This window comes from Onychostruthus taczanowskii, unplaced genomic scaffold (assembly GCF_017590055.1).
Source record: "Onychostruthus taczanowskii isolate IOZ18803 unplaced genomic scaffold, ASM1759005v1 scaffold78, whole genome shotgun sequence".
Classification (NCBI taxonomy): domain Eukaryota; kingdom Metazoa; phylum Chordata; class Aves; order Passeriformes; family Passeridae; genus Onychostruthus; species Onychostruthus taczanowskii.
This window is the reverse complement of record NW_024505671.1, coordinates 3156828-3180204: the sequence shown is the minus strand read 5'-3', so window position 1 is coordinate 3180204 and position 23377 is coordinate 3156828. Positions and strand designations below refer to the sequence as shown.

The 23377-nt window shown below is 36.3% G+C and overlaps 1 protein-coding gene across 2 annotated transcripts in view; it reads right to left on the bottom strand.

Moving 5' to 3' along the window:
- The window catches only part of RGS7 (regulator of G protein signaling 7), a 211698-nt gene that overhangs the window by 9200 nt on the left and 179121 nt on the right, over positions 1–23377 (bottom strand). The window contains exons 10-17 of one of the 2 annotated variants that reach the window (XM_041423510.1): positions 16553–16627; positions 15409–15507; positions 14604–14665; positions 13066–13176; positions 12468–12593; positions 5199–5385; positions 2363–2452; positions 1014–1067 (exon numbers count right to left, since the gene is read on the bottom strand). In XM_041423510.1, the coding sequence (XP_041279444.1) occupies positions 1014–1067; positions 2363–2452; positions 5199–5385; positions 12468–12593; positions 13066–13176; positions 14604–14665; positions 15409–15507; positions 16553–16627 (804 nt within the window). Of the gene's footprint in view, positions 1–830; positions 1068–2362; positions 2453–5198; positions 5386–12467; positions 12594–13065; positions 13177–14603; positions 14666–15408; positions 15508–16552; positions 16628–23377 lie in introns of those variants that run through there. The other variant, XM_041423508.1, reaches the window with a different exon arrangement.

Genomic DNA, 23377 nt, shown 5'->3' with positions numbered 1-23377 from the left:
CTCCACTAACCAGGTCACAGAAAAAGCCACTGACACACACACACACACAGAGCAGCGTCACCTGCACAATTCAACAGACAATGCAGACAAACTTGAGTATAATCCAAGATCTTTCTACCTCTTTTCATAACAGGTTAGTGCTCGCTCTCAGTGTTGGTGTACAGTTTTTATGGCATGGAAAAATAGGGATGTTTCTGCCCTACAAAAATAAATGCGTTGAATTCTTTAGTTGGAACTTTCACAATGTAAAAGAAAAAAAAAATCCCAAAGAAACTGGATAAGTAAAAAGAATCCCAAGTATCATGAAATCAGTGGATCTTCTGGCGGGTGGCAAAAGAATGCTCAGACAAAATCTACCAGCCTTCATTTTTTTTGCCTTTGAGAAATAGCTTTTGAAAGTTATACATTGAAAAATAAAAAAAAAAAATCAGTTCTTTTAATCCATTATGAAAATGAATCCGAATCAAACCCTTGCACATAAACAGCATGAATTCTTTGGTCCTGTAGAAGCTATTAGACATTAAGGAAGATGGGAAAATTATTATTGTTTTTTTTTTCCCTGTGCCCAATTGAAAAAACAGGGACAAAGTCTTTTTTAGTAAAATAAAAAGAAGACAGGATGGAAATCCAATGTATTCAACTGTTTTAGACTTAGTATTTGAGAAGGCACCAGAAAAAGAAACAACATTGAGCATGTTTTCACAGATTCTTTACTAAAATTATAGGGGGGAAAAAAGTGACTAATTTCATGCTTCCTAATGCAAAAACCATGGTTCCCAAAGGTCCATTCCTCCATGTGTGAGAGATTGAGATCAGTGGGAAAGGGACTAGGGAGGAGGGGTTGTAATGAAAACACATTATAAAGCTGTCATTCCCAGGAAAACTGACAAGCTGTGATGAATACACTTTTAACCACCAAGTTAGAGAAGCAAAAAGGAAAGTAGGGACCAGTGAGGGGAAGGGAAGAAGGATGTCCCATCAGGCTTACTAGTCTTCCGAGGCAACAAACTTACCACATTGCGTGTGAATTTCTCAAAAGATGTTCGACGATCCAGAGTGTTTTCCAACTTAAATTTGAAAAAATAAAACAAAACCAAAAAAAAAAAAAAAAAAAAAAAGGAAAAGAAAAAAAAAATAAAAAGAAAAAGGAGGGGGAAAAGAAAAGCAAGAACAATGGAATAGAAAAGGAGGTTTGATGTAACAATGGACTGCAAAACAAAGTTTGTATAAATCAGGAAGCAAACACAGGTATGAGGCTGTAATGGGACATGGCAAAACAGGGGATGGGCAAAACAGATACAGTACTAGACAGAAGTAATTTTTCATGGGGATCAAACTGGTTTGAATTTAAAGAAAAACTGAAAGTAAAAAGAAATAATGAAGTGCACATCTTGTGTTAATGAACTGACATTCACAAACTTAAGGACTTCACACGGACAGTTGAAGCTTTCTGGTATTTTCAACATCTCTATATTGGATCTTCAGAAATCAACGTTTGAACAAAAAACAAAATAACACAGTACTTTCATATAATTTTAGGTTGTCATTATTAACAATAGAATGCTACAAGGTGTTAATAACTACCTTGTTCCAGTAACAATCAGGGCCCCGATTTTGCAAGGCACAGGGCTCTCAGCTGATTCTAGGAGATTACTGTTTAGAGCCCTCTAATAGAATTATTTATCATCATGGAAATCTGCATTGTACAGGCTGCTCACATACTCTGGGCTGTGGCTATTCAGAACCCATTCCAGAACTGGATTTTTCTAAGAAAATATTACATACCAAGACATGAACCTCTGTTTGCCAAAGTGTGACATGATCAGTCTTTCAAGCCAGATTCCTAGCCTACTCAAAACTATTCATGTAGTAATAGGGAAAGAAACAAAATTGGGAAGCCCCTATATTTATAGTTGAAGTTAGAAGTTATTAATATGAATAAGATTGTTTCTAAACACATTCTGTAGCTTTCATAGGTGGAATAAAGAGAACAACAATTATTACATAAGCAAACTTGCAAACATGAAAGACTATTCTTCTGGGATTTTATTTTATTTTTTTAATGTATTTGTAAAGCACTTTGCAGTTTAAGGTGCTTCATAACAGAGAAAACAGTACAATATGGGATGTAAAAATAAAAATAAGTTTTGCTAGATTAACTTATTGAAACATGCCCGCATGCAGGATATATACACATATATGTATATTGAACTCCTGTGTGTATGTGACCCTCCAAAAACGCCAAGCTGGTCACCTACCAGATATCCAGTTGCACTGGCACAGGGGAGAGAAGACTGAGTATTGTTGCAAACATAACCACTGCTTTGCACAGTGGCAAGACAAAGGCAAGATGGACCAATACCTTTTTCTTGGCCTGTAGCAGCTCCTGGTAGGCACTGGATCGTATAAAACGAGGATAAGAATCACTTTTCATCAGTTTGTAAATGTGCTCCTGAAAAGGAAAGAAGGAGCTGTTACTGCCATAGAAGAGGACACGTAAAATGGGAGGCAGCCACACGTGGAATGTACACCATGCACTACTATGAATAAGAAGCATTACAGGATAGCAGGTTTCAGCTCTGAAGCTAAGGCTGAATTGCTTTCTATTCTTAAAGCCAAAATCCCACCCATTTCTTATGCATAATTACACAACACACCTTTCTTTAATTTATTGACCAAATTTTCCAGTACAAAATTATTTTCTAAGAATTGATAACTGAGTCCTAGCTTCAGGTCCAACTTCAAATGTCCCTTACATTAGTTCAGCTAAGTGATGAAATTAAGAGCTGTGGGTCCTTCCTCATCAGATTTTCTGAATTAGTTTCTGGAGATACTCTTGTGATTTCAGAATCTAAGAAGAGGCACTAGGTTTACAATTCAGCATCACAATTAATGCTTAGGTTAGTGAGGATTTCCACTGGCCTCTCTTGACAACATCCTTTGACAGGTGTTTTGTCTGCTCTCCAGTTCACAATACAAAAAAGAAAATACATATGTAAATTGAAAAACAGTTCCAGGCTAATCTAATTGTCAGGATATTAATTTTTCAGAGGCATATGAATATTTGGAAACCTTTATTCAGAAAATAAATGACAAGAGCAACTTAATTTTGGAATGTTCTAGTTTCTGAAAAAGATGAAAAACAAAAAATCTGTGATGTACAACACTCGATAATTCTAGTTCTGATTATATGGTAGAGAAAAGATTTGTAGAAAAAGGAGCCAGAACAGAAAATAGTATGAAAAATATTTTTTTAAAATCCTGAATCATTAGCTATTCCATCATTAGCTATTTTCATGGACTTTTTGTTTTACTCAGATTCTATTTTTTTCTGTAGTTAACTTGTAGAACAGCAATTGGGAAACAGAAAACAAACTGGAAAGAATATACTGTTTCTCAGCTTGGTAGTACATAAAATTAGTGAACACAAAAAAACCCAAAACAAACAAAAAATCCCAAACAAAACTCCCCACCTTGTCTGAAAATTAAGGCAAGGTAAAATTAGAACTGATGTTTAATTTTTTGCTGTATTAGAAACCGTAAAAATTATTCCAAATGTCTTTGTATTTCTTACAGTAAGCAGAGAAATTCTGATGTATATTCAGAACTTAGACTGGTTTATTTGGGGAAGGTTTTTTTTCACTCAGTGTCTGTGAGACAGACAATGCAGTCAACAGAGAGCAGAAAGTGGAGATGAGAATTAAAATTTTATTTCTGTACAAGAAATGTGACTGTAAAAGCAAGAATAAATTGGGCTGTATTAGTATTGTGAATTGTACATGTTAGCCAGGGACATTAATGCACATATTTAGCACAGTCGGGCTAATTTTACTTATGTGTCCCGTTTTACTTATGTATCTACAATTGACATGGAGTTTCATCTTTCAATATTTCCAGTACAGAAATGGTTTTCATACATTTTTAACCACAAATAAATGACCCACCAACTGCCAGAATGGCACACCAGTGGTCTCCTTCCCAGCTGGCAGGCCAAAAAAAGCCTGTTGCAGAAGCAAAGCCCTACTCCTGACAAAGCCCTCCACCTCAGATGGGACACTTTAAAGCTCCTAAAGCTTCAAGCAGCAGCAGGTGCAGCCTGTCCCTTTTCCAGAGAAATTGAGGCTTCCAGATAAGGTTTTGTGCTGAACCGGATGAAGAAAGCAGAGGTCCTCCCCAGGTGCTTGCATATATACTGAATACTCTGTGTCTTTCACGAATGAAGGACAAAATTACAAGAGAGATCTGGAAGTAAAAGGGTATTGAAATTTTATACTTATTACAAAAAAAAAAAAAAAAAAAAGGATCCTGGCAAGGAACTTAAATGTCAATTACTCACTCAACTGCAAAGACACATTTTTAAAAACCTTTAATCTTGCTCTATTGTTTGCTTTTGCTTTTTATGTCTTTGCTGTACACTGCATTCTTAAATCTCCAGAGGTCAGCAGATGCAAGCAAAAATTGTGTGTTTGGTTTAATGCAGAGTACTTCAAAACAGTGGTTACAACATAGGGTCTACTGAAAATTTTGTTGTTTCTTCATAGGTTGCTATTTTCATAATGGAAAAATTAATAAGAGGTAAAATTATTTCCCTTCATATTTAAGGCATAGGCACTTTCTCAAAAAGTAGAAAGCCTCAATTCAATTCCCTTTTCTCCTCCATGGGCCCTGTAGCAGCATCTCTTGACTCCCAAGATGATGACCTAATAATCAAACTGCAGGAAATTCTGCAGGGATATGATCTCAATCTCTCCTTTTGACAGCATTTCACTTTGCATTAATAATTAAATTTTCATCACTAGGCTGCTGATGAAAATGGAGGATGATACCAGTTCTGCTGCTTTTACTGTGAATCCAACCATTTTATATTGCTTTTCCCAGAAGTCTTCAGAGATTAAATATTAAGTTATAAGTCACATGAAGTGTTGCATTTAATACAGAAATACTTCATTTTTTCCTCACTATATGCTTTCCTCTATTCAAAGTCTACTTGAAAACTTTATATCAAGCACAGAAGTTTCATGAAGAACTTCATATGCCTCATAAAAGAAAGAATGTTACACACTGGCATTGCCAAAATGGCATTTTAGGAAACAGGGTGTTCATTATCATTTAATTCCCAAGTACATCTCATTTTTGCATATAGATTTCACTAGCCAATATTCCATTTCAGATGTCCATAAACACGATTGTAAACTGACCTGAGCATCTTCAAATGTGTATCTTCCAGGTTCCTTCACATTCTGAGTGGTTTTGTCATAACTTTTTGAATCTAGGTTGATGGCGCTGGGTGCACCTGGAGCAAGAAATTCTTGCCAAATTTCTTGGACACGAGCAGGAACTTCACGGATTGGCCTCTTCTTCAGGTCTTCTACTGCTAACCAGAACCTATGGCACAACACAGCATCTTGACTTCCAGCTCAGGATAACCACTAATGAAGTGCCCACATTATTCCTTGCTCTTAAAAAAGAAATTACTGATAACTGAAGTTTTCATCTAGACATGCTAAAATAAGAAAAAGCTGAGTGATTTTATGTTGGCATCAGCATTCTGGTGTACTGTCTCAAGGCAATCAATCCACCCAGGGAAGAAATTTTTAGAAGGCTCTTCATGGGACGGATAGGAAATCCTTCATTACTTATGTATGGGAAATGTGCTTGCAGGAAGATTCCAGATTTAGCTAGAATTAAACTGACACTTCATTTTGGCTGAACCACAAGGGCTTATATTACTTATAAAATAACTGCTTTTTGACCTTCCTTCAAAAACTAATCATTTATATTCTTGCTATCTATATGAATCTCTGAGTCCTACTAAATCCTAAATTGTGTAACTAATTTTGCTACTCAGAAATCATGCATACATTGAAAAAGCATTTGTTTTGCTAATTATAATTTAATTTCTCTTTTCAGCACTCCATTTACATGCATATTTTTGCTAAAAATGCTGAATGGAATTACACATTCTCTCTTCTGCTGCTGAGCAAACCAATATTGGGCAGCCATATGTAGCACAGCCAGTTCACTGTATTCTCATTCAGTCTGGAACAAGATCACTAAAAAGATCTTGAGCACTTTATGATTGTAGCTAACTAGCTGTAAGCTTTATTTCATTATTTCTTCTATTGGTGTTCAGTCTCTCTCATGGCACAAAATAATCCTAAATTAATTTAGGATCCTATTCTTAGACATGGTTCACACCACTTAGTTCTCCCCCCAAAATCCAAGAGCTCAGCTGAAGTTTGACTTTGGTAAACATGCAATATATACCATTGCAATTTTTCATTATTGTTCTGACACAGCTGATCCTATGAAACAGACAAACTGAGCCTTGAAGTGATTTAACTTGAAATCAGCTGGATTTTCCAAGGCTCACAAATAAATTTGGTATACTTTGTGGTTTGCACCCTTCTTACACTGTGAGATCAACTTAAGCTCTCTTAGCTGAGTTCAACAAGGATGGGATAGGAGAGAACAGTGAAACTGTACTCAGACCCCCCAAGAAAGCAAAATGACACCACCCCCAATCCAAATTCTAATTTAATTATTGCAAAAAACTTAAGAGAGGATAGTAAAGCATAGAAAACCTTATAGTACTCTTGCTATAAGTTATCCTTCACTTCCTCTCAGGAAGCAATTATTCTTTTATAGTCCTGTTTTGAAATTTCCAAGTAGCAGAAATGGAAGGAGCCTGTGTTCATTTTCCACAAGCCAGCATGGTTAGCTTCATGCTACCAAGAAGACTATCTTAGATATTTCTACAATCTTCAATTTCAATTGTACATAAGCACAATATTTTCATCTAAGATTCTCCAAGAGACAGAGAAGCAATATTGTCCCAGTTTTGCAAATATATTAATACTATAATAATGTACCGTGGTTTCTCCAAGGTCACAAAGGGGATCTGTGCCAACAGAACAGCAGTTTCAAAACTTCTGATAGCATCACTTTTATATATGAACTACAGTGTGAATTGAACATAATTCTGCACAGAACCTGGGGATGTATCCTGAGAATCTGATATCTGAGAATCTTGAAGAAATGCCTGATAACTCAAGTTTTATAATTGCAAAGCTCACAAACTCTAATTCAGTTCATTCTCTCAAATTTGGACAGCCTACTTTGGTTTCCTTAAGCCACTTTAGATATTTGCATTTAAAAGCACATATCCTGCAGTGCTAACTCCTTCAACTGCATCTTCTGGGATTGACTGATAGCTCATGTGTCTCCAAGTCAGGTAAGGAATATAAAAATGAAAGGGAAGGATGCTCTTTGTAAACACACATTTTCTGTCTCCCTGCAGACATCCTGTGGATCTAGCTCAGAGATGTCACTTCCTTTGTTGTTCCATTGTATCACTGCCAATAATTCTGGAAGTCACTGCAAACAGGCCTTAGGATGCTATTTTCTTTTGCAAGTAAACAGTTTTCATATAGCAGTCAATTATGGGGAAATAGATGGGAGATAAATTTCAATAAATTTAACTTCTATGCTTGCAGCATAGAATAGGGAGGTTGTATAGACCCATTCTTACAGGCTGAACACCAGTCCTTTGATAGACTAATTTAATTTTACCCTTCTAACAATAGCATTCAAAGACTCAACTAAAAATGTGAAACTCTAAATATAGAAACCTCTCTAAAAGTGGGAAGAATTATGATTTCTGTTATGTCTAGGGTGCTTATTTCACAGCCAACACACATTTTAAGATTTTAATCTAATCTACTTATCTTTTAAGAAAAGATGCCTGCCCTCCTCCCACAGAGAGTTGAATTCAAATATTCAAAGTTAAGAAATGACAAAAATAAGGCTGCTCTCTCCTGCATTTTCAAAAATAACTTTTTCAAATATCCCATGGCAACCAATAGCACAGATGAAGTTGAAATGGAGTCAGCAAGACCTCAGCACAGGGCCTCAAATCAAAAGAGCTCCCTGTACCATTTTACAGCTCTCTGCTTCATCAGCTGCGACCAGAGCAAGGGAAGACTCCTGTGGCAAAAAGCACAGTCTGCAATATTAACTATGTGCAAGGGCAGGCAAGAGGAGAAAGGGAATTGCATTTTTTGGGCAATTATATACACAGACTTGGTGCTACTTTGTGTAACGAACTAGAACTCAAGTCTGGCTGCCCTTGGATGAAACTGCATTTCCCGTTGGTGGAGGTTTGCTTTTGCCATGGAGACCCTTTCTAGCAGATGCTCAGCACTGTTTGAACAGAGACTTGAGAAGCTGAGTGTAAACCTCGCTGCTGTCTTCTGCCCCAGCATTTGGGCTGCCACTGCTGGGTCACACAGCAGACACACAGCAGAGCAAGGGTGTGTAGTGTACAGTAGCAGCACATCCAGCCACATGGACTGCTAAAACACTTGTTGCAAGATATTTGGGGATTATGTCCTCCAGCTGGATTACTTTCAAAGCCACGATGGCCTCATGGATAAACAGAACAGCTGCAACACAGCTTCTGCCCCATTAACTGACCTAAATGCAGGTGCAGCCAGATTCCAGACCAAGCTTATCAGTTAAATTTATCCCACAGGAATGGTGAGTGAGAGAAAGGCTGCAGTGGTTCTCTGTGAAACATCTGAGGTATATTCAGTGTGGAAACACTGGAGTGGGAATTATGTGAACTTTGCACTCAGTGCATGTGACAAAACAAGTAAGAGGATAGACCTTTCAGCATTTTCAGAAAAAGCAAAAAAAAAAAAAAAAAAAAAAAAAACAAAAAAACACACAAAAAAAACCCCTAAACAAACTCTATGAATAAAATCACCTAATATTTTTCCAGGGGCAGGAAACACTGCTCTCTGATTTCTATAGTCCACCTTCTTGGCCACTACAACTTCAAGCATCAAGGCATAGTAGAACTGAAGGATTTCAAGAATATCACAGAGAAACTCATTAAATCTTGCAATAGTTCTTTCTCATCTACTCTGCAGAAATGGCAACATTGCTGGCACTTGGCATTTAAGCTTGAGTCTGAATGAGGAATAACTCACAGGCAATTTCAGCTTTGAGGATTAAATTTCGGTCAAGTTATTAGCACCCACAACAGGGCCTCATATTCACCAGTGTAAAGGATAAACACCTCATAAAATGTCAGCTTGCAGGGGGATGGTTAGACAAAAATTATTGAGGAAAGACATCCAAGTCTATCAAATTTCTCAGTCTCTTATTTTTTCTGGATAACAAGAATGCAAAGTCCCTTTTCCCTACTAGTCACACATTACAGACCTAAGAAAGGAGCATCAAGGGAAGGGACAAGGGGTCCAGTGCTTTTCCTTCTGTGTATCATGGAACCTAACCTGTCACCACTCTCCCTTCACTAACTTAGGAGGTTTTTCAGTCTGAGAGCTGCTTTGGAGATCACACTCACTGCATAAGGATTTGGACAGGATTTCAGGTTGACAGGTCTGAAATGATTTAATCTTTACAGGTGCAATTCCTACAAAATAACCAGTTGGGAGCAAACCTTTAGTCAGCATACAAATATTAATTTTCCAAAGAATTCTACTGCACTACAGACGAAGGAGAAACAAGACGAGGAATGCAATTTCCTACAGGAATTAAAGACATTAGGTCTCCAGGTGCCATGCTGCAGTAAGTTTGATTTCACAAACTCACTCTCTTTGAAAAGTACTTTTTTTAGTACTTGGAAAACCTTGTGACTAAGCTCAGTAGTACTGGATCATGCTCAACTTTTAGTCTGGTGAATTTTAAACAATGGTCACCATTTTTGTAATAGGCATCAGGAATTTCATAAATCTATTATCCAAATCATATGCTACTTTAGCTATTTGTTGTATGTGTTGAGCAGCACACAAAGCAATTCTTCCAAAAAATGTGCATGGTAACAAGAAATCACAAGTCACACCCTGCATTAGGTGAGTGCAGAATCCAACCTGCAAACTGCAGTCACACTGTAATGAAGTTACTGCACTGACAGAACTGCTTATGCAGTTTTATTCCTTTGCTATGCTTTACAACACTCCTTCAGAGAGTGAAATACTATTAATCCCCATTTACAGGCAAAGAAAAAAGCACAGAGATACAAAGTAAGAAGGGGAAACCTGGTTATATTCCTGATCACTAGACAATTCTTAGTATGAAATCATAGCTCAAGGTCCTTCATCCTGCTGTGTTCTTTAAGACAGTATTCGTATCCTAAGGCAGGGATACAGACTCTTTAAGACAGGATCTGTATCCACCAAGAATTATATTCTCAGATACCTTAGACATTCTCAGTCAAAGCTAATGTAACAGTAACACTGGGACTTCTTGCTATGTAATATCATTACACTTGAATAGAAATGGTGTATCTGGTAGAATTATCATTTCATGGTTGTAGTGTTTGTTTCACAAAATGAGGTATAAGACATCTAATCTACTAATGCTGAAGTTCCTGTCATGCCTGTAGTCCCTGCTGTATCCTGTGTTCTCGGCTTGAAAGCTGCCATCCAACTATAGGCTTGGCACTGTTGTAAATTTTATCATTATTAGATCTGTAAAAGTACAAGAACCGGCAACTGATTTGAGTTGAATTTGTTGCAGTAGGAATATGTGGGTGGACACAATTATTTTTCTTAAGGTGGCTGTCAAAATAATAGTTAAAAAAATACCACTAAAACCCCCAAATTACCATGATGGAGTTAACAGGTGAGCAAGGAAAGTGGTTGCCTTCAAAGGTTTATTTAGTGGTAATGCTTGAAATCATCAAGCTTTTAACTTCTGTTATTTACATCTAAAACATTTTGACAGCCATACACAACAAGCTTTACAAGTTCATGTTTTCTAACCCAAATTTACTATGTGAACCTAATGGATTGATTTCCCTACAACTTGGGCATTTACAAACATAATTCTGAGATTCTGAGACAGTTTCCCTTCAGTTAATTATAACAGAAAACACCTTTTCAGAGAAAATTTATCCCCTGCCTGGCCTTTAAGATAATATTCACCCTTACTCAGATATTATATTTTATAATGCCAATTTAAGAATTTAGAGGAAGACAAAAAAGAGTAGATGGCATGCCAAGGAATCATCTTTGAAGAAATTTCTTGAGGGAATTTTTCTAGATCAGTTACTTGCAGTTTGCCTGTATTTAGTGTTGTAAATAGGATTAGAGTTAGGGATTATGCGGGTAACAGTCTAGTTGGCAAAGAGACAAATTAATCACAGAAAAGCACCACAAACTGCAGCACACACTGGGCTCAATAGGTTCATGTTTGAACAGCTGCTCTGCATAACAAATTACCAGGATGCTCTTTAAATAATGATTTTAAAAGAAAAAAATACCTTTCTTTTTCTTGGTATTCTGATTTTTAAAAATTCATTTTACCAATTAGAGTTTTTAATAAGAAAAATCTGTATTTGTGACAAATAAAGTCATCAACACACACATACACATACAGGTCAGGCTATATTTGTGATGCAAAGTTTATGTTTGAATATGAACATGGTCAGCAACTTAGAGGACTCCAACTCCAATTATTCTGCTGACAAATTTAAATTAACAACAAGGAGATCTGTGCAATTACCCAGTATTTATAAATCAACACTATAAATATTAAATACCTCTTGTAAGATACTACAAAAGCATAATTTTAGTATGAATGGCTATGCTGCACCACTTCAGAGTAAGAAAAAAAGTAGGTTAGGAAAGTGATACAGATGACACCTGACAAGAATTAAGATAAAAACATATTGCCTGTATTTTTGTACTATCCTCAGCTTAATTTTTCTGTCTATAGGAAGGCTGTTAATAATCTCTCAGAAATAACTCTTACTGAAATATGACTTTCATGAAACAAAAACATGCTATTAACCAATTGATGGACTGCCATTTTTAAAATCAAGTAATTTTTTCCTCTCACTTAAAAGTAATTCTGTAAGCACGCTTTTAAAAACATACTGTCTATGCTTCATACACTAAGAACACTTTCCATCTGATAATTAGTGAGCAATTTGAGAGCTAGATGTCACCCTACTTCAGCTGTGTCAGATGCACAAGTACGATCATATTGGTGGAGATATTCAAAATGATCCCCAGAAACCAATCAACCTGATGCAAGAAGGTGAATTTTATTTTTAGGTCCTTTATTTATTTTTAAACTTTTTAATTTTCATTTTACTTTTCTCATAATATTTGACTAAACAAAATAAATTGAGCAGGCTTTGAATGAGTCCATTTTATACCTGTTTAAAAGACAAGCTTAGAGAAAAGTTTTTACATGAGTAGTTTGACCAAAAGTTGAGTATGAATGGAAAAATATGCTTCATGTGAGTTTCTGTTAACTATACGAATATTTCCTTCAGCCTGTACATGAAAGCAAGTAACAAACTGGATTAATTAATTCTGAAAGGTGAGGAAAATTTTTGAAGCAGTCAGAAAATGAAAAGTATCAGGAAAACTACAAAGCAAAAATCCGATATAATTTACAAGCTATTAAAAAATAAAGTAATTCTCATTTACCTTAAGTTTTCTGAACTGAATTCTGACTCCAAGAATTTCAGAAATTGCTCTCTTCCCACAGGGTCTTTCAAAGCTTCATCCATGCCAAATCCCCATCGTTTCACCCTCTGCTGTCCTGGCTCTTTGCTACAGAATTAAAAACAACAGAACCTGAAGTGACCAATAGTTCAGTATTCTAACAAAGTGTTCATAATTTAGACTAAGTCCTAAAGTTCCCTGGTTTTCTCACTTTTTAGAGTGCTCACATCTGTGCGATGTTCAGCAGTGAGCAAACAGACTGTTGGTGCTTACATAGGATAAAGGTTATACACAGAAAAAGAAAGATTTCCAACTAGGAATGTTGTCAGATTTTAAAAGCTGTCTTTTTGGTTTTTACCATACTAGAAGCCTGGAAACTGGTTACTGTAACATTTCACGCAGATTTATTAATATATAGCACCTCCCATCTTACAAAACTGTAAAACTGGAAAAACCAAAAGGGTACTGCACTGCCCTTCTGCCTCAGTATTCTCCTGCAGTACCTCTGTCTGAAATCTTCACATTTCCAGAAAAGCGTGTTATACTCCCTTACTTCCAAAGAAGAAATAAAATTGTGTACCTTGCCTCCAGTTCCCAGAAAGTGGTGTCATCTGATATCCAAGGGTTTGAGGGATCAGGGGGCACAAGAAAAGGATCATATTCCAAATACTGCTCTGTATAAGCTAATAGACTAGGAAAACAAAAGCATCAAACATTGTCATGTCAGGAGGAGAAGACAACTGATGAGGTTACCCCAGCTAACAAGTTACCTTGCATCAACTGTGTGTACACACACTCAGAAGGCAGCCACAAGCTCAGGCTGAAACAGATTTGCTCAGGCTGTTTGAAAGTGGACCACTGAAGAAGGAGGAGGGGCTCAGGTCTACCAAGAGTGGAAATAAAATAAGCTTCCCTAATACTTCCACATAGCTCCATTTAAGGTTCCTTTCGGCACTAATAAATTAAATCATGCAACCTCTTCCATGCACATTTGTTTTCATAAAGGAGAATGTTTTATATCCCTGTGGTTTTAATCAACACTTTCCTTAAAATTTGTTCTAAAACACTGCATGTTACACAGATTATATTTATTGGTCCTGCAGCTGCTAGCACTCCTTTTACTTTCTCTCAAATATAATTAATTTTTATTATTACTTCCTAATCAAAGGACATTATCCCAAGGTTTATTTTTTCAAAAATAAATCAATCTTTTTTCACAATTTTTTTTTTTAATATTCAGGAATTGGTCTGACAGTCACACACACTAAAACTTTGCTTGTATTCTGGTAATTTACATCTCCCATTGCTCTTATTCATGCTTGCTGTTTCCTTTGGCCTCATAATTCTTGACAAGTGAGGACAACTATTCTTTCTTTTCAATTTCAATTATATTTAGGGTGCTTTTTTTTTACTGCTCAGCAAACAAAAAAGTCTTGACCTGCTCTCTGTATAAATAAATATTTATATGTATTTGCATATGTATGCACACATACACATAAATGAGTAGACCTATATGCAGAAATGTTTATGAGAAGATGAACAGCAATTTGTATTTGGCCTTACTTCCTTTACTAAGCCCCATGCAGCTCAATTTTCTGCAATGTTGGGCTTTTTGTTTTATTTGCTTTCTAGCCCCTTCCTGACAAATTTTGGTTTTATTTGGAGATAGATTCCTACTAATGTTATATCTCTGACCCAAACTGAGCCCAAACTCACTTTGTTCAAGCACTGACTGAGTTCCACACCAGCCATTTCCCTTGCTTCATCAGTGATTGCCCTTTTGAAATATCAAAACAATAACCCCAGACCTATTCCCATTTAGCTTCCCTGCCAATGACAGGTGAAACTTATAATCACTTGGTCAGAGGCTCTTTCATTGACTCAGGTTTATCAGAAATGTATCATGGAATATCTGGAATATTTTTATCACTAAAAGAACTTCATACTTCTCCACTTAAAGTAAACTCTCATCAGTTATTTCTATGACATCTGAGCTCTCATGTGTCTCTTTGAAGAGCTATTTGCTGTGAATAGCTTTTTGAAGCTATTTCATACTGACATTTTTCCAGTAGTTATCAGTCTAATTGAAAAAAATAGAAAATGTGACAATATACGTACCTCTCTGCAACTTTTGACATTTTTAATCTATGTCTGTCTAATTGCATTTGCCAGTGCTTAATCTGCAAGAAAGGAAGGCAAAGAGTTTTATGAGTAATTTATTGCTTGACCCTATTCCTATAACTTTTTTTATTAGGGATGTAATTGAACATTAATTTATCCTAGGGCACAAAAGAGAAATATATCTGAATTAAAATAACATTTCACCAGTGTAGCTCTAAAATAAATGGAAGTTTCCAATAAAGAGAAAAGATCACAAAGAGACAAAAAAATGTGCCCAATATAACATTTTCCCTAAAGGTTCACCAACAGAAATCCAATTAGCTTTTTTGTATATTTTTGAGGAGAACTAATACTTCTTCAGACATTTACCTTCTCCAGACTCTAACATCTCAGGAAAAATTAACAAAGTTTTAACAGTAGATAAAAGTGTGACCCTATACATGCATATATGGAGTGGTAAGTATCCCCCTGCAGCCTCAAATCAGTGTTGAAAGAAGAGCAAGCTGTCTGCAGCTGAAGGGGTTAATGGGCTTAGCTATACAATGAACCCACTCACTGGCCTACTTCCCACTGCATTTAGGTGTTTAATACATGACACAAAAAATTCAGGTTTTGTCTCATTAGTTCTGAGGAAGTTACATGCCTAAATCCATATACCTTGAGACAAGGAAAAGGTTTATTAAATGTTTGCAACAGCTGTTTGAATAACTTCCCATTACAATAATTTTTGGGGTTATACCTAAAAAAGTTATTTCCTAAAAAAATTCTTTTAAAAGTACATGTTTGTAGTTATGTTCCAAACCTCTTGGTGTAGTTCATCTTCTGTGGGTGGCTTAGTCTCTGGCACTGGCGTGTGCGTAGGACTGTGACTTCGAATGTCATTTTGTAAGCCATAGACAGACTATGCAAAAAAACATGGAACAATGATGGTTGCTTTCAGACAACGCTTTCTACACACACCCATAGTACATTGTGCTCAAGAAGTTAGCCAAGATCATCTTTACCTAAAGAAACTGCAATAACCCATGCACTCAGATAAAAACGTGCTTCTGCACTAGAGTGTAAAATGAAGACTCCCACACACCCACAATTCCATAAAACCACAAAACCAAGGATCTACTTTTATTAGGTCTCTATATTAGCATCATACTAAATGTGGGGAATGACACTGAGAGATGCTATTACAGTAAGTGGAGATGACTGGTAGGTGGAGTATCCTGAGAGCTACACTAATTCACAGATTATTTGGATGACTTCCAAAATTGCAATTACTCTCTCGTAAATTACATTAATCTGGACCTTTCACTACCATAAAGAAGCCAAGTTAAAACTTTCTCTAAATCCACTTTCCTTTTTAAAACATATCTTCCTGTGGGTCAACATACAAATGCACCTCAAAGGAAGTACTTTAAAGTGGGAGTCAGTCTGCATGGTTGTGGTGCAAAGGATTTAAAAGTGTTGAGCCAATCTACCTGTACATCCCTAGAGAAGTTACACTGTGATTACAACCTAATTTAGATAGAGCTAATTTCTTCCATCATTTCCAATCATCCATTTTGGGCATAATTGTAATATAGAGACACCCTTTTCATGAAGACCAGGAAAAGAACTGCTGTTAGAGTTTATGCTGAATTTTTAATTTTTTTTTTTCCTTATTACTGACAGAAACATTTTAATGTTATTTACTGAATAACATGAATAAAGCATGCAAAAATTTATTTTATCTTCAAAATCTCTTTGTATTTCTCCAAAATCTTATGTGATAGCATTCACTTAGCATTAGCAAATTTGTTAATACTAATTCAACTAAAAGCTTATGAAATATTAACATACGTTTCATGCATTTGTTTCTTGCAGCTGTAAGAAAAAAGTGCTTTAAGAAATCCTGGAAATTCATTCTATAAATTTCCTCCACCTCCTGCTTTTGATATAATAAACATACATACCTTTCTTGTTTTATGCGGATTTCTCATTCTCGAAGATTTTTTTATATCCACTTCAGTAGTGTTTACACAGCCAGGCTATTAAAAGAAAAAGGAAAGCAAAAGGCTAAATCTGTGATGGAGCTTCTCTGAGCTACTCCTCTTCAGTGTGCAAGACTGAAAAATAAATTCCACACCATGAAATTGAAATAAAATAAATTGCCAAGATAATGGAAACCAGTCAGTTTCTGCTTTGGTTTTGCCAAGGAAGCCATTCATTACATTCTAGATATCCCTCTAAGGAGCATGGTTGACCTAATGAGATAAACAGAATTGTGAAATATTCACCTCAGCTGTTAACCTCAGGTTGTCTTCAGAAGTATCTGCTTTTGGGTCAATTTTTTTTAAAGAGGATCATGTTTTAAAACAAAATGGAAAAAAAAAAAGGTTTTGTTTCTTCAGAAAAGAAAGGAAAAAACCAAATCAAAACAACAAAACAGGCTTCTGCAGCCTAACCAGGAGACTGACAGTCTAAATAAAATTACTCTCAACATGTCAGTTTTGGGTTTCAGTGGTTCATTCTCACAACTCTGTGGCCTCCCAAAGCACACAAGCACTGTAGTTTCTCCTAATTCATCTTCCTTTGACACTTCCCTCTAAGTACAAAATCTATGTGTAAATCTGTTCTTCACCCATTGCTGGAAACAAATAAAAATAAGTGTTTTGCTCTCAGGTGAGTTTTATCTATTGATTTTAGAGGGATTACATTTGACAGTGAGTGGAAACTACAAAATCTGCTCTCTAGTGGGAACAGACTTTTACTGAAAGTAGATTGGGTTTTGTTTTTTTTTTTAATGGAAGTGACTAGATATTGAATTTACTTGCCCAACAGCCAAGCTGGACTTATTTTTGCTCCAATGATACAACCTCTGTCTTCTTATCATAATGGGCAATGCTTGATGTGACTGTAAATTTAATAAGACAAAATTTTAAAAGTTTCTTGTATAGGCTAAGAAAAAATAGCTTTCATTACACAGAGCAGTGTTACTTTGCCGCTGGAGAATTTCCTAAACAACAGACTGCTTTTTTTTTTTAATCCAGTATTTTTTTAAAATTAATAAATAAATAAGTTTCTATTTTAAAGTAGCAAATTAGTGTGCATTTGGTCATATAACATTTGAAGTAGAAACAGTTCCTCATTGCTAATGATAAAAATAGACAATATTCTTAAGACTGCACCTGACACACTAGAATTGGAACAGTACCTTTTGTGCTTCTGAACAAAAATGGGAAGTTTTGAACTTAGAAATAATTTGCAAATCTCAAAGAAAAAGACAGGTTGAAAAATACAAAGTTCTGCATGATGGTCAATTTAAAAGCAGAAAGCAATTTCCCAGGGCAGTATACTGAGATATAAAGTGCATCTACTTTGGGATTACAGCAGCAGCTGGCAGTGAAAATGCAGAGGCTTTAGCAATATTTACAGTCTTTGAATGTAACAATTTGAATAGCAGGCACACTTACATATGGCACAAACTTTTATTTGTTCAGTTTTCAGTTATGGTTTGTTATGCTTTTAAGCATGCTTTGAAGTTATGCTTTTAAGCATGTTCTAAAAATGGAGAGGGGGTGGAAAAAGGCATAGACCCCATCCGAAGCCTCTTATTTTTAAAGATTTCTAGCTATACCAGAAGTAAATTGGTATGGACAGATCTTGCAACTTTCCTAGGTAACTTACATGCCAGAATTGTGCAGATTGATGCAAGGGGGACAAGAACTTCTGGGAGTCTTTTAGAAACAAAACAAGGGCAACACTTTTGCTGGTTGCAGAGGCCCAACCCAGTACAGACCTACAGCACTTAGTGGATTCTTACTGACACCTGGCTGTTTGAAACACTGCAGTGAAGATGCTCGGGCAGGGGCACACAGCAGAGGCTGTGGGGGCAGAAGCTGGACCAAGCTGGGACTGCAGAGAAGCTAACAGGAGAGCAGCCCCAAGAAGGCAGAGGCAAGGAAGCATCAGGAAGCTTCAGTGCAGAAGGGGAGATGGCTAAAGGATGTATCAACTATTCTGACAACCTGGAATAACAACAGGAGCTTAAGGCATGTATCAATACCTCTATACAATAGCATTCTCATAATTTGATTTAAATTATGACTGGAAGTACCTAATGTAGTTTGGGACACAATTTATGTTTTCTTCTCAGCTGAAGTATATTTATTAAATTATACTTGATAAGAGATGGGTTTTATTGTTCTTCTGATGCTACCAAATTTCATCTGTAAATATTTAGGAATAAATATCAAACATATTTTCAATTACAATAAACACAAAAAGTTGCATTATGTGAACATTTTGCTAAAATAACTCAGCCTTTGTGGGAAAACCTTTGCTGGACAACATTTAATTGTATTTGTATGCCCTCATTTATGTAATAAGTATGTGTTTGAATACAATTAAATCCAGCTGTGTTTTCTTTTTGTGTTGTTTTCTTAACTGTACTACCATAGTTCAAATAGTGAGATGCCTGTCAGAGTGCTCTGCTGCAAGAATCCCATTTAGTGTGTGGTATATAATTTGCATACTAATACTGTAAATAATTTTCAAACGGATTTCCTGGAAGACTTGAGAAGTCTTCTACATGAGTAAATAGAGTGCTTATTTCTTTCAGGAGTAATGTTTCGTGGGAAAATAATTTCCCCCTCAACCCAGAGAGGAAAGCCTTGTGGCCTTCTTGAAATTACCATACAGCAAGATCATAACCAGGGCAGAATCTGGTCCTCATCAATTTTTAAATATCTGATCGAAAAACTGTCTTACATTCACTTAGTTTTTTTCATCCATCTAGTAGCATGTACTTATCTCAAAGTACAAATGCCCTTGTATTAATCAAAGGACAGTTGTGATAAATTCACTGTTGATATAAATGGTTACAGATAAATAATATTTTAAAAAAACCCACATATAGAGGAATTTCAATCCCTACTTCAATTATTGGATAGCAAGGATAGCATGAATCCCAAGCAGCAGCACTTTCTACTGATGCTTTCTAGGAGGATGCACACCAGGCTTCTGCTAAGAAACACAAAAGAAGGAAGAAGCCTTGTCTGTAAGCAGAGGAGGAACCAGAACCTACATGCCTTGATCTGGCTGTGACCAGCATTTGAAGCAAATATCTGAGAGGATGTTGAGTTAAATAAAAAATCCACTTGATATTAATGTTCTATCCCTGATAACTGGGGCAACAGTGACTATATTATTTAGGCCCTTCTAATAGTGCTACATTGTATTAATTTTAGGAAATCTGTAACAACTCTTGGGAAGAATTAATTGTTTACAGAATATGGCATGTTTGAGCCATGGTATATTTCCATCCAAGCAGTGCAGAGTATGGAATATTTATAGTTTGCTTGCTGTACAAAGTTGCACACTCAAAGTACCCTTTTTATTGCCTGGCCATGTAGCCCAAATCAACATCTGTTAATGCCTTTTTTGTATAAAAATCTCTTTGCTATGATATAATTCTAGAAAGTGCAGAATGCTCAATAGAGAGTAAATTAATATTTATAATTAGGTCAGCTGAAGTTTTGATGTCTTTTTTATCTTTCACAAAGAAGATAGCAATTTATCTGTGAATCTACTTAAGCCAAAATAACCAGAAGTTTTCATGTATCTGAGACAAATATACCCCTGTATGTGGGAGGGAATAAGCTCGTGCATTCTGATAGGCTGGGAACTGTCTGGAATGCTGCTCTGTAGGAAAGGATCTGAAGGAGAAGCTGAACATGAATCAGCAGTATCTCTTTGCAGCAATGCAGACAAACCACATACCCAGCTGCATGAGCAACAGCTTAGCCAGCAGGCAAAGTGTTTATTTCTTTCTACTCAGCATCAAAAGGAAACTTCTGCAACACCAAGAGTAGTTCTTTTGAGCCCCACAAGCAACACAAGAAATATATTTCAAATGGGAAAACCCAGTGGAGGAACAGACATTTTTATGCTTGCAAAAGGGGATAGCTAACTGCTGCCTTTTGTGCCTCCAGGGGGGGCTTGCAGAGATAGACCTTTCCCAAAGGTGCACTCTGCAAGGACAGGAGACAGCAATCTGAAACTGCAGTAAAGGAATTTCCAGTCAGCTGTAAAGAAATATACTTTACAATAAAAGTAAGAGAGGCTGTGGAATGTCTATCCTTGGTGATTTTCAAAGCTTGTTTAACCCAAGTGCCTGGACAATCTTATTGTCAGCACTGCTTTGACCAGGAAGTTGAGCTAGAAGACCTCCAGAGGTCCCTCTCAGCCTACACTTCTGTGGTGCAGCTTACTCTTCACAAGCTGAAGGGGGTGAAATTCAAATAATCCACTTTACACAACACTCTAATCAAGTATTCACATTGGTGTGAAATTCATCTCTCTGCCTCACCACCCCACAACAGCAGAGTGGAAACAAGACTGGTATTTGCTTCCTTACTGCTGCCCCTGCCCTGCAGCAGCCTGTGCTGCACTCTCAACCCATGCAAACAAACCTCAGGTTGATTTAAGGAAATGTAATTTCACAGTCTCTTTAGCTAAAAATACATAGGTACTATTTAAAATAATTACCTCATTTCAATATGCACACCCATAAATTCAGAGTTCATTAAAGCAGTAAATATTTAGATAGATTGATTCACATAACTTAGGCACTTACATTGCATTTCAGTGTCAATACACTGGGAAACAGATATTTTTATTTTTTTTGCAGGCATGGGCTAACTTGTTAAGTGTAATTGGAAAATACTAAACTTTAAAATCTCCAGGCTTTCAGAATTTAAAAGACTTTAAATTTAAATTATGGACCTGGCTACAAACATGACAGACTGTCTCTCTCACTGGAAAAGATAAAAGTCAGACACACAAGCATAAAGAAAAAGCAGGGATTTAAATCTTTGTTTTACATTATGTGAAATAGAAGATTATCACAAAAGAGTAAGCTTAAAATTTGAAATTTTCTGGGTATCAAATGTTAGAGTTGGATTCCGCAACAGTCTATTCTGCTATTTCTGTCATTGCTGCTATTCCTTTCATTTTTCTAGGTGTCTTCTAACTCTCAGCAGGAACTATTCATATCACTTTCTAAAGTAGAGAAAAGAAGCTAATCAGGCAGTGAGTGATAAGCAGATCAGCAGAGTTCATTTTTATTTGTAGGTTTTCTATTCCAGTTTACTTGTGCAGCTATCTGAACAGTGCATAGTTAAAAATCAAGGGGAGAAGTTTATAAAAAAGAAGTGGAAGATTACAAAATAACGGAATGAGGGGAAAAAATATCAGTGGCACTCAGCTGGAAAAAATTGAGAGTTACTAGCTGGAAAAATAACCAGTTCGGTAATGTGGAAAAGACTGGTTTTTCTCATACATCATCTAGCATCAAAGGGGACATTAAAATCCTATATTGAGTAAGTTGTCAGTAAAGGCTAAAACTGAGGCTCTCATAAAGAAAAATACAGGCTACATTCTCCTGCACTGCACCAATTTTTCATTTCACTGAGATGGAAGTTACTCGAGTGTGCAGAACCCACTAAGGCTTACAAGAAAAAGCTGAGGTTTAGGTAAGGATTATCATTGTATTCTGGGATTTTACCTCATTTTACACACTTCAGAGCCAAGAAATAAAGAGGCTTTTCCAGTGGAAGAGCTGTACTATTAAAAATTTTGCTGGAACTTTCAGAGGAACTTTCCAAACATACTGAGTACCAGCGGTCAAGTCTTTCTACAGGGCTGGAAAAATGGCTGTTATCTCAAGGCCCAGCCAAAGGACAGCAAAATTTAAAATTTAGAATAAAATGCACTTTTTTTTAATATATGTAGCTCACTTTTCAATTAGAAATCAATGAGCCTCAGCTAAGAGATGAAGAAAATAAACCAAGGAGCCAAATCTGCCAGAACCTGCAAAACTATAGGACTACGCGCTGATAGTGCTGCTAGGGGAGATCTCTCCAGCCCCTGTTATAGCACCCAAGGCAGGAAAGGCAAACCAATGATCACAGGGACTAGGATACAGGAACCACTTCCTTTTGATTAGAAAAAGATACTGTTACTTAAAACTGCAGAACCTAATCATGGGGTAATTTACAATCAGCTAGTGTACCTAATCTGAAACACTCTTATGAACTTTATGATCCTTCCTAAAAGAGTATGTTTTAATTACTATTTCCATTTGGTTCAGCAGCTCTGTGAAAATAACTCTGAGAAATCAAGTGTGTGAGCTAGAACTTGACTAGTTAGAACTTGACAACACCTCTAGTAACAAGATCCCAGTAAGTCGGCAGATGTCTGAAGAAAGAGGGAAAATATTATTCTGAGTTTAAGTATTATGACACAAGTGGTGAATTTGTTTTTCATCATGCAGCATAATCCCATAACTACAAACTCTAAACTAAATTGGGTTGGTCTAGCTACTTTATGATTGTATTATATAATGTTATAATACTTAGAGTTTCATATACACATACAGTAGTGTAAAAATTATGAAATTATCTTATTATATGCTACTTGTAGTAGTACCATAGTCCAAGCTTCTGCACAGTGAATTTTAGCACAACAATCTCTCTGAAAACATGCCCTTTTGATTCAGTTGTGTGACTGAGAAACAAGCAGTGTGACTGGACTTCCAACACGTGCTGTTAAACCACAGTGCTTTTGGGGAATTCCCACTCGCATCATAGTTCTAATGAGAAGCACAGAGACCAGCATTTGGAATGGAGTCCAACAGGCGCAGTAACCGCAAATGTAAATTGTAATAAGTATGTGAGTTTGATGACTACTTTGGAAAGAGCTCCTATCAAGATTTCACCTCACTACAATTCCAGACC